Source organism: Mauremys reevesii, unplaced genomic scaffold, assembly GCF_016161935.1.
Source record: "Mauremys reevesii isolate NIE-2019 unplaced genomic scaffold, ASM1616193v1 Contig1, whole genome shotgun sequence".
In the NCBI taxonomy this organism is placed as follows: Eukaryota; Metazoa; Chordata; order Testudines; family Geoemydidae; genus Mauremys; species Mauremys reevesii.
Genome location: NW_024100715.1, coordinates 1209594 through 1220613, shown reverse-complemented (window position 1 = coordinate 1220613; position 11020 = coordinate 1209594). Strand labels below are relative to the sequence as shown.

Sequence of the window (11020 nt, the reverse complement as noted above, 5' to 3'; positions counted from 1 at the left end):
CGCCCTTGCTGGGCATGCGCCCGCCAGCGGAGGGAGGGTATAAAAGGGACCAGCTCGGCTCAGTCTGCACTTGCCGGGGAGGAGAGTGGCCGTGCGCTGCGAGCCCCTGCTGAGAAACCACCGGGATTCCAGACCTGCAAAGCCGAACGCCCAGACTACGGCGCGGGAGCCCAGTCAGTCGTGGGCACCGAAGGGACGTTGAGCTGTTACCGGTGGGAGAGACGCCCGAGACACGACTAAGGGTAGGAAGTGGCCCAGCAGATGTCTTTCAGTATGCGGTGACCTGACCCCGGGTAACGGGTTTCCTAGGGCCCTGGGTTGGAACCCGGAGGATAGGGTGGGCCCGGGTTCCCCTACCCTGCCCAACTTGTGCCAATAGGCAACGCTGATTCGGGAGAAAGGGCGGCTCCTTTGAACCCGTGCCAATAGGCACCATGGCTGCTCAGGTAAGCTGCAGAGAGAGATCAGCCCCTGTGATAAATAAAGTGGGGGGAAGCTCCCTTTGACGGACACCCAGCCAGCCAGTTAGCTGTAAAATCCCGCTGGGTAGCTGTGTCACAGAGTGTGGGGGAGTCAGGGTCCTGCACCCCCACTTAGCAGTCAGACATGACTCTCAGCCAGCCAGTAAAACAGATGGTTTATTAGACGACGGGAACACAGTCCCAAGCAGAGCTTGTAGGTACAGAAAACAGGTCCACTGCGGCAGTGGCGGCTGGGACCCCCTGGCTCTTTAAGTCGCTGCCCGAGCCCCACTGTCAGAGCCCTGGGGTAGTGGCTGTGGGGCTCCGGCAGTGATTTAAAGCATAGAATCATAGAATCATAGAATTCAAGATCAGAAGGGACCATTATGATCATCTAGTCTGACCTCCTGCAAGATGCAGGCCACATAAGCCGATCCACCCACTCCTTAGCAAGTGAACCCTGCCCCATGCTTCGGAGGAAGGCGAAAAACCTCCAGGGCCATAGCCAATCTTCCCTGGAGGAAAATTCCTTCCCGACCCCAAATATGGCGGTCAGCTGAACCCCGAGCATGCGGGCAAGACTCTCCAGCCAAACCCTCTGGAAAAGGTTACATCATACCAGGCACATAATTGACCTATTGACTAAGCCCGTTATCCTATCATACCATCCCCTCCATAAACTTATCTAGCTTAATCTTAAAGTCGTGGAGGTCCTTCGAACCCACTGTTTACCTCGGTAGACTGTTCCAGTATTGCACTCCCCTGATGGTTAGAAACCTTCGTCTAATTTCAAGCCTGAATTTCCTGACTGACAGTTTATATCCGTTCGTCCTCGTGTCCACATTAGCACTGAGCTGAAATAATTCTTCACCTTCCCTGGTATTTATCCCTCTGATATATTTAAAGAGTGTAATCATATCTCCTCTCATCCTTCTTTTGGTTAAGGAAAACAAACCGAGCTCCTCAAGTCTCCTTTCATACGAAAGGCCTTCCATTCCTCGGATCATTCTAGTGGCCCTTCTTTGTACCCGTTCTAGTTTGAATTCATCCTTCTTAAACATAGGAGACCAAAACTGCACACAATACTCCAAATGAGGTCTCACCAGCGCCTTATATAACGGGACTAGCACCTCCTTATCCCTACTAGAAATACCTCGCCTAATGCAACCCAAGACCGCATTAGCTTTTTTAACGGCCACATCACATTGCCTACTCATAGTCATCTTGCGATCAACCAGGACTCCTAGGTCCTTCTCCTCCTCCGTTACTTCCAACTGGTGCGTCCCCAGCTTATAACTAAAGTTCTTGTTAGACATCCCTAAATGCATAACCTTACACTTCTCACTATTGAATTTCATCCTGTTACTAATACTCCAGTTTACAAGGTCATCTAAATCTCCCTGGAGAATATCCCGATCCTCTTCCGAATTGACAATACCCCCCAACTTGGTGTCATCCGCAAACTTTATCAGCCCACTCCTACTCTTGGTTCCCAGGTCAGCAATAAATAGATTGAATAAAATCGGACCCAAAACCGAGCCTTGAGGAACTCCACTGGTAACCCCCCTCCAACCGGACAGTTCCCCCTTCAATACTACCCTCTGCAGTCTCCCCTTTAACCAGCTCCTTATCCACCTCTGGATTTTCACTCCGATCCCCATCTTTTCCAATTTAACCAGTAATTCTTCATGCGGTACCGTATCAAACGCCTTACTGAAATCCATATATCTGAGATGCACGGCATTTCCCTTGTCTCAAAAATCTGTTACTCTCTCAAAGAAGGAGATCAAGTTGGTTTGGCACGATCTACCTTTCGTAAATCCATGCTGTAATCTATCCCAGTTGCCATCGGCCTCATGCTCCGGAACCACTCTCTCTTTAAGATTTTTCCATGACTTTGCATACTACAGATGTTAGACTAACAGGCCTATAATTCCCGGGTCACTTTTTTCCCCTTCTTGAATATAGGAACTACATTAGCTAATCTCCAGTCAGTCGGTACAATCCCGAATTTAGGGATTTATTAAAGATTATCGCTAACGGGCTAGCAATATCCCTCGCCAATTCCCTTAATATTCTAGGATGAAGATTATCCGGGCCCCCCGATTTACTTCCGTTAAGCTGTTCCAGTTTGGCTTCTACCTCAGCTACCGTAATGTCTACCCCCATATCTTCATTCCCATCGGTCCCTCTATCACTATTCCTTAGCCCTTCATTAGCCTCATTAAAGACAGAGGCAAAGTATTCGTTCAGATATTGTGCCATTCCAAGATTATCCCTAATCTCCACTCCATTTAAAGTTTTAAGCGGTCCCACTTCTTCTTTCTTGGTTTTCTTCCTATTTATATGGCTAAAAAACCGTTTGCTATTGGTTTTAATCCCCTTCGCTAGATCCATCTCCACTCGTCGCTTTGCCTTTCTCACAGCTTCCCTGCACCCTCTGACCTCAATAAGGTAGGTTTCCTTGCTGATCCCTCCCATTTTCCACTCCTGGTACGCTTTCTGCTTTTTCTTAATGACCCCTCTAAGACGCTTGCTCATCCAGCTCGGTCTAAAACTGCTACCTACGAGCCGTTTCCCCCTTCTCGGGATACATGCCTCTGACAACTCCTGCAACTTCAACTTGAAGTAACCCCAGGCGTCATCTGCCCTTAGATCCCTAAATATGTTAGCCCAGTCCACTTCCCTAACTAGTCGCCTTAATTTAGTAAAATTAGCCCTTTTGAAATCATACACCTAGTCTCAGATGCACTATTGATTATCCTCCCATTTATTTGGAAACGAATTAGCTCATGATCACTCGAGCCAAGGTTGTCCCCTACAACAATGTCCTCAACAAGGTCCTCGTTACTCACCAAAATCAAATCTAAAATGGCATCCCCCCTCGTCGGTTCAGCAACCACTTGATGAAGGAATTCATTAGCTATCACGTCTAGGAAAAGCTGAGCCCTATTATTATTACTAGCATTTGTTTCCCAATCTATATCCGGGAAGTTAAAGTCCCCCATGATCAAGCAGTTCCTATTAGTGTTTACCTCCTTAAAAACATTAAAGAGCTCCCTATCCATCTCTAAGCTAGATCCCGGCGGTCTATAGCACACCCCAATCACTATCCTGGATGAGGCTCTGGTAGTTTTCCTCCCCAATGTGACCATTGCCCAAACAGACTCCGTATTGTCCATTGCAGCGCTAGTTATCTCATTACATTTTACCTCATTATTGATATACAGTGCTACTCCCCCACCTTTACCTTTGCATCGGTCTTTCCTAAACAGCACATACCCTTCCATACCTGTACTCCAGTCATGGCTACCGTTCCACCATGTTTCTGTTATTCCTACGATATCCGGTTTCAATTCCCGGACCAGGAGCTCCAGTTCCTCCATTTTGTTACCTAAGCTTCTCGCATTGGTGAACAAACATCCTAATTTTTCCTGTTGGGCTCCTCTCACTCTTTTTACCCAACTCGGTAGGGACACAGTACTTCCAGTATGACTTGTAGATCTAGAATCTGTCCCCCCACTCTTCCTTACACGTAACCGCCCCCCTCTGGCTATATCTGTTATCTTGTTGTCCTCACTCCCAATGTGAAAATTTGGCGTGGAGAGCACTAGGACCTCTCCCGACCGTCTCCCCCCAGTGTCTAGTTTAAAGCTCTTTTAATCAGATGAGCCAGCCTCCTCCTAGAAGTCTACTTCCTTCCCTACTTAGGTGGAGCCCATCCCTTGAGAACAGTTGTCTGTCCCCAAAAGCCTCCCAGTGCCCATACATCCCAAAGCCCTCCTTGTAACACCACTCCCTCAGCCAACTATTAACCATCACGATCCTCTCACCCCTTTGGCGCCCTTCCTAGGGACAGGTAGAATCCCACTGAAGATCACCTGAGCCTCAATTTCCTTGAGCGTCTTACCCAACCTGGCATAGTCTCCCTTGATCCTCTCTAGCGAGAATCTAGCCGTGTCATTCGTTCCCACATGAAGGATGATCAAAGGGTTCTTACCCGCTCCTCTTAGGATCCTTTTCAACCTCAGGTCCACATCCCGTATTTTAGCACCCGGTAGACAGCACACCCTTCTGTTCTCCGGATCGGCCCTGGTCACAGGCCTGTCCAACCTTCGCAGTATGGAATCCCCAATCACGTAGACCTGCCTTCGCCTGGGGACAGCACGGTCCTCTAACCTATCCTCCGTTCCCCCTGGTCGCAAGCTCCTTCCATTCCTATCATCCCTTGTGGTTCCCCTTAAGCCATCCTGTATCTTCCCTGGGCCCAAACTTGGTGCTACTTCCATCGACTCCTCCCCTTTATCTATGGGACTGGCCGCTCGCCTCTTTTTCTTTGGCCTCTCACTGTCAGTTACCACTTGCTGTACCCCTTCCTCATTCTCCAAACCTTCAAACCTGTTCCTTAGTTCAATTTCCCCCTCACTGGCTCTCCTTTTCCTTGGCCTGCTTCTCACAGTCACATGCCTCCACCGCCCATCTTCCTCCTCTGATGGCCCCCCTTCCTTGGCCTCAGCCCCTGCTCCCCCCTGTGCCCCTGGGCGTTCCCCCTCAGTTACTGCTTGCCATTGCTCCATCAGCCTCTCAAACCCCCTTCTATTCTCTATCAGGGTTTCCACCTGCAGCTCTAGGCCCTGGATCTTTTCCTCCAGCAGCTCTATTAGGCGACACTTCATGCATATATAGTACTGGTCAGGGTCCCCCGCTAGGACCAGGTACATACCGCAGCCGCTGCATGCTCTCATCCTCGGTGTGTCCTCTGCTGCTTGGCTCATGGCTGCTGGCTGCTGCTGTCTTGGCTCCGCTTGGTGTTCTTCCCTGGGGGGCGTGGGGCCTCCCCTGCCAACTCCCACGCTAACTCCCCTGTTGGCAGCCCTGTTTGCTGCCTCCTGTGCCGCTGCTCGCAGTGTAGCCCCAGGCCCTTTAAATTGCTGCTTCTGCTACCCGGGGGCTCTGGCAGTGCGGTTCTGGTGGCAATTTAAAGGGCCTGGGGCTCCAGCCACTGCCAGGATCACTTTAAATCACCACTCGGGGAAGCCGGTCCGGTATAGCGCACCTGCTTACTTTCACCTCTGTGCATAAGGGAAACTGAGGCACACACACAGTATTCAGAGAAAACATTAAGAACAGTCCCACTTCGTCACAAGCTTTTCTTTACCTGGGAGACTTTTTAACCCTTTACAGGTAAAGCCAGTAATTCCTGGGGGAGCAAACAGCTGTGCATATCTGTATCAGCGTTACAGAGGGTGGACAATCCATGAGTTTATCCTGTATACATTTTATACAGAGCAAAACAGATTTATTTGGGATTTAGGCTCCCAGAACACTGGGTGCTGGAGACAGGAGCACTTTCTAAGCCATTTTCTGTTAAGCCTGCAGCTTTGTGGGGCATGGCCCAGACCTGGGTCTGGGTTGCAGCAGGCTGGCGTGTCTGGTTCACCCAGGCAGGGCACTGACGTCCCAGGCTGGCAGGGAACACGGGCTCAGGGGTATCTCAGCAAATCAGGTGGCAGTTCCCAAGGGGGTTTCTGTGACCCAACCCGTCCCGGGGGGCAGCGAGCAGGGTCTGTGCACAAGTGATTGTTTTGAGACACTGGTAGTGATTTTAAGCGAGGTTTAAGTGTGGCGGTTGGAGAACAGATGAAGTGGTTCCTGGTTTGTTATTTTCTGTTTGCTTATTTCGGGTAAGGGAAGTAGGGACAGAAAAGGAAGCAAAATAAGTAAGACTGAAGATCGAAAGAAGCTAGAACTGTGCAGGTTGCAAATTGCCTGGAAAGGCTCAACACTAGGCACGGGGAAAGTCTCTGTTAATTAAGAAGCCCCTGATCTGAGTGCATCTGAGTTTCAGTGCACTGCAGAGGGGAGTGGCCCAACCTCAGGGTCTCTGCTGCAGCTGACTGGAGTGTCTAACTCCGGAAGACAGGAGTGGAGGGGCGCCTGTCCTGGCTGGAGGGGGTTCTCAGTGGTATCCCAGCCCATCGAGTGATGGTCTCAAGGGGAGACCAATGGAAATTGATGCACAATTTGTCCATTTATTTGGGCATAAGCTTTCATGGGCTGGAACCCACTTCATCAAATGCAACTGATCCATGAAAGCTTATGCCCAAGTAAATGTGTTAGTCTTTAAGGTGCCACAGGGACTCCGTGTTGTTTTTGCTGAAACAGACTAACACGGCTACCCCGCTAAAACTTCCAGACACTTGCACAAAGCCCCATGCAAATTAGGTATCGGCTCTCATTGGGGTGAGAAGTGGAGAATCCTGATCTGGTGATAACTCACACCTACAGTGCAGAAGAATAAAGCGACGATGTAAGATGTGGTGCAAGGGGAGAATCAGCTTGCTTAAGGTCAAGAGAAATATCATTTCTATTCTTTTCAGTTAACTTACAACTACATATGATTAAAATCTTGATCTCTAGCACCCCCCACCCCTGCGTCCTATTTGAGCCCTCGACTTCCACCCCATCTCTCTGCTGGTGCCACTCAATCCTGAATTGCAACCCTCCTGCTACTACCGCAGCTCTGGGCTCCCCTCCTAGTTGTGCTGGCACCTCTAATTCTTATCAACACCCCCACCCTATTGCTCCATTTCTGAGCTGTCTTGAGCAGGGACAATTTACCTCCCCAGAGCATTATTGTTCTGTCTGTCTTCTGCAACACCGAGTTCTTCAGTAAACGCTGAAGCAGCAGGAGTTCAAATTCAACCCGTTCTCTGAGAAGTCAGTTTTCAAGTCCCACAACATCGCTTGGCCGTAATTAAATTGTTTCACGATGGGTTGATTTTGTTTTTGTTTTCAGGCCCAGCTGCAACAAGGTGAGATCCCCTCGTTTACGGAACCAGAGTCAAATTCTATTGAAGACCGGGCCAACATGGGTAATCAACTGGGCAAGATCCATCAGCTGAGCACCAGTGGCCTGCAGGAGGTGAAGAAGCAAGTGGTGCTCAGAGGCAAGATGAGCAAATCGCTGAATGATATCTTCCAGTGTGCGGAAGAGCATTTCGACAGCGAGCCCGACTGCGTGAAGAACAATGCCAAGATGACGCTCCACTGGAACGGGGAATCGCTGGTGTTCGTGTCCGGCAGAGGGGAATGTGAAATTGACGTCTTGTATAAACAGGGCTCTGAGAAACCCAGTTATGACATTGTCTCAGATAGCCTGAATAACTTTCTAGAGAGGATGTCGGCTGGCCTGAATGTCCTGAGCCTCGCAAACCTGGAAGAAGCCCGTTGGAGTCTGGATGTCTGGGAGGAGACACCCAAGAGTCTGAAAACCTGCTTTGACCGCGCCATCTGGCACTTCCAGAAGGAGCCTGCATGCGTGCAGGAGAACGCGAAGCTGGTGATCCAGAGCAGCGGGAGAAATCTGCCGTTCATCTCTGGGGAGGGCGAATGTGAGATCAGCGTGTCCTACAGCAATGGGAAACCGGTCTACACCGTCCATGAGCCCACAGGGGAGGTTTATCTGGCACGGCTCGGCACCCGCCCCGCACCTCTGAGCAAACCAAGCCTGGAGTCGGCTCAGAATAAGTTGAAGTTTTTGGAGTGATGACCTGGGAGCTGAGGGGCTGCTTTCAATATGCTCTGAAAGTGTTGGATGAGGCACCTAAACATGTTCAGGAGAATGCGCTGATGCTGCTCGAGACCACCAGTGGCAGGATGATGTTCAGATCTGGGAAAGGGGAGATTACAATCACCATCTCCTCCAAGGACTGGGAATTCACACATGACATCAACATGTCCAAAATGAGCTGCTAACTGAGAAAGTGAGGAGGAAAAGAAAAGAAAATCCGAATTTGCCAAGAGGCTTTGACTTCAGAACAGGATTCAACTGGAGAATCTCTTACCTGGATCCCAGTGTTGCCAACTTTCTCCATTTCATTGCCATGTTTAGTGTTATGTTTGAAGTCCCCAGCTCCTGGAGTCAGGTGATTTCATGAGAATCTCAGCTTTCATTAAAAAATGGGGATTGTGTGGAAAAGTGTGAAAACGTGACATCTAAAATAGTAAAATTAGGCAGTAAATGAACAGAATGAAACATGTGGTGTTGTTTAAAATCTCACCATTTTCAAGCCAATCTCGTGCTTTTGGGGGCCTGACTCGTGACTTTTGATCACTTGGGGTTGGCAAGATTAGGACTAAATAAGAAACTGACTCTTTCCAAGGAATCCTTCACCTCCAGGTGTGGAGTTGGTTGGAATTTTTTAGAAATATATTTTTTTGTCAAAAAATAGCCCCTCCTCCCAAAAATATTTTTCCCCCCACAGACTCCAAAAGATTTTTTTCTCTGACTTTTTACTTTTTCTGAAATTTTCAAGAAATTGTACATGAAGTGGGGAAAAAAAACACCATACACTATTTTTTTAAGTTATTGTTTTCCATTTGGTCATCATAATGTGATGCTGTGTGGAATGAAACTGTGACCCCTGGATCTAAAATAGGACTGGTCTAAAATTAGATCAATTATTCCTAATTATTAGGGTTGTTCCAAAATTTTCATTGAAACATTTTTTAAAAAAAGAAAATTTCAGAAAGAGTCTGCTTTCCTCAGACATTTTCTAAGTTTTGTTGGAAAACTGAAAATGTGAAAACTTAAAGTTTGGGATAGTTTTGGGCCACATGTTTTTGGCACTTTTCAGCTGAACATATTTGACCATTTTCAATAGAAAATTTTCAGCAATTTTAAGCAACCCTCCCCTACCCCTAAAACAGCTCTCCTCCTCCCAGCTAGGAAAGAACCCATATCTGCTAGCTCAAAGCCAGTCAAGGATCTTTACATGGTCTGACCACTAGGGAAGGACAGACAGCTAAACTGAAAGTGCACGCTACAGCAATCTTCTTTTTTGTGTTCAATCGTCTTTGTTTTCAGCTCTCATATCTTGGGGGCGGGGGGAGAGGAGGCAGGAGGCTTGGTTTTGTTTTTTATACCACTGTTGCCTGAAAACCAAAAATGAATTTTGAGATTGACGCATTTTCAGTTTATAAAGCGAGTTTAAACATTTTTCAACTAGTAAAAAGAGGTGTGTTATTCATTTATGTTGAACTAATCCAAGTTAGCTAACTCATGCTATGAGCCTAGGGTTTGTCTTCACTACAAAACAGTTTGTTTTTACACCGAGATCGCAATCTTGATGTAAAATCCTAGTGAAATCAAGGCACTATAGTTTGCACTGTAGCCTAAAGGATCAATCTGCTTGCTTGCATATATGTGTCTTTTCTTACAGTTTAAGTATTTGATTTATTGTAATAGGTTTACATTGAAAATAAGTTTGGCTGTAATGCAAGGGCCCTACAGGCCAAAACCTGTATATTAAGCTAAGGCAAAGTTAATAGATCTATATTAAGACCTTTTACCCAGATAGCAAAGCTGACCTACATATTGAGACCTGTAACCGAAATAGATAAGCACCCACGCATATGTCTAAGACCTTTTTTCTAGACAAATAGACAATGGGAGAATGGCATAGGGGGTGTGGAAGCCAGTAAATAAGTAACAAGGTTTTGAAGAGATCTTAATGAATGTTAGTTAGCATGAGTTAGGTTAACTGTGACCCTGGTGACGTGAGGAAGCAAGATAATGTAAGACAGAGTGAATTGTGTGAAAGTTATTACGACCTTGCAATGTGCAGTCTTGCAGTCTTGTTTTTCTAGTGAGATAGCAGAAAAGCTTATGTATAAACAAAATGTATTTGTTGCTTTTTACTGTCTGTATTATTGCTAGAAATTGTCTGTAAAAGGTATAAAGGCTTGCTGTGATTGTTTACCAGTTGAGAGACCTGTCCAGGACCCTGTGTCCTATGGCACTCTCTCCCTCCATGGTAATTACTGGAGAAATAATAAAGTATTTGATTTTGCTGCACCCAAACAAAAAGCGAGAACTGAGTTTTCTTCGACAGGGGGTTTCAATTTTGTACCCACAGACTTAACAGGTACACCACAAGGAAACGTATGTGCGTACATACCTGTCATCTATATGCACATACATATTAGCCTATGGGGTATGCACACCCTAACATTTCTGTGGATGAGGAATGAAATGTGGGAATAAGAAGAAGGATTTCCGACCGATGCCTGATAAAAGAGGTGATCCACCTCTTTAGTTTTTTTATGCTATCTATCCTCAATGACTACTAACTATTCGTAGGCCGTACTCATTTTCTTTTCAAACTTTAAGTTCCAAGGGGACTAGGCTAAGCTTGGTTTCCCTAAACTTTTGTTCTTAGTTTTGTTTATTAGGTTTTAATTTTAAGTGTAAGTTAGTTAAGGAAACTCTAAGTTAGCTTTGATCGCTCTTAGCATCTTAGCTTCTTCTAAGCTCTGCACCTCTCACTCAAGAGCTGAGAACCCTGAACCGCCAGAGGTGAGGTCCTGTGTCCTTCACCCCTGGATTATCAAGGAAGGGTGTGAGTGTATTAACCAAAGCTTTGTAGCATATAATACTGTATTACCATATGTATCTCCTGGATAACAGTAATACAATTGTAACTTTGTAACTCAGATTATTTTTACCTTTTAATTACTATTTTATTGATTTTAATAAAAAGGCTTTACAGCTATAT

The 11020-nt window shown here is 46.8% G+C and overlaps 1 protein-coding gene across 1 annotated transcript; it reads left to right on the top strand.

Moving 5' to 3' along the window:
• The first annotated feature begins 231 nt into the window (after positions 1-231).
• On the top strand, positions 232-8010 carry LOC120392352. The gene is made up of 3 exons (XM_039517068.1): positions 232-242; positions 6750-6809; positions 7261-8010. The coding sequence occupies exons 2-3, from the start codon at positions 6777-6779 to the stop codon at positions 8008-8010; spliced, it is 783 nt and encodes a 260-aa protein (XP_039373002.1). The 5' UTR covers positions 232-242; positions 6750-6776.
• Positions 8011-11020: the final 3010 nt, after the last annotated feature.

Bases quoted from the DNA above. Each gene is read 5' to 3' on its own strand.
- LOC120392352 (XM_039517068.1), top strand. From the start codon at position 6,777: ATGTGGTGCAAGGGGAGAATCAGCTTGCTTAAG. The intron at 6,810-7,260 runs GTCAAGAGAAAT...TTTTGTTTTCAG, and splicing joins GGAGAATCAGCTTGCTTAAG to GCCCAGCTGCAACAAGGTGA.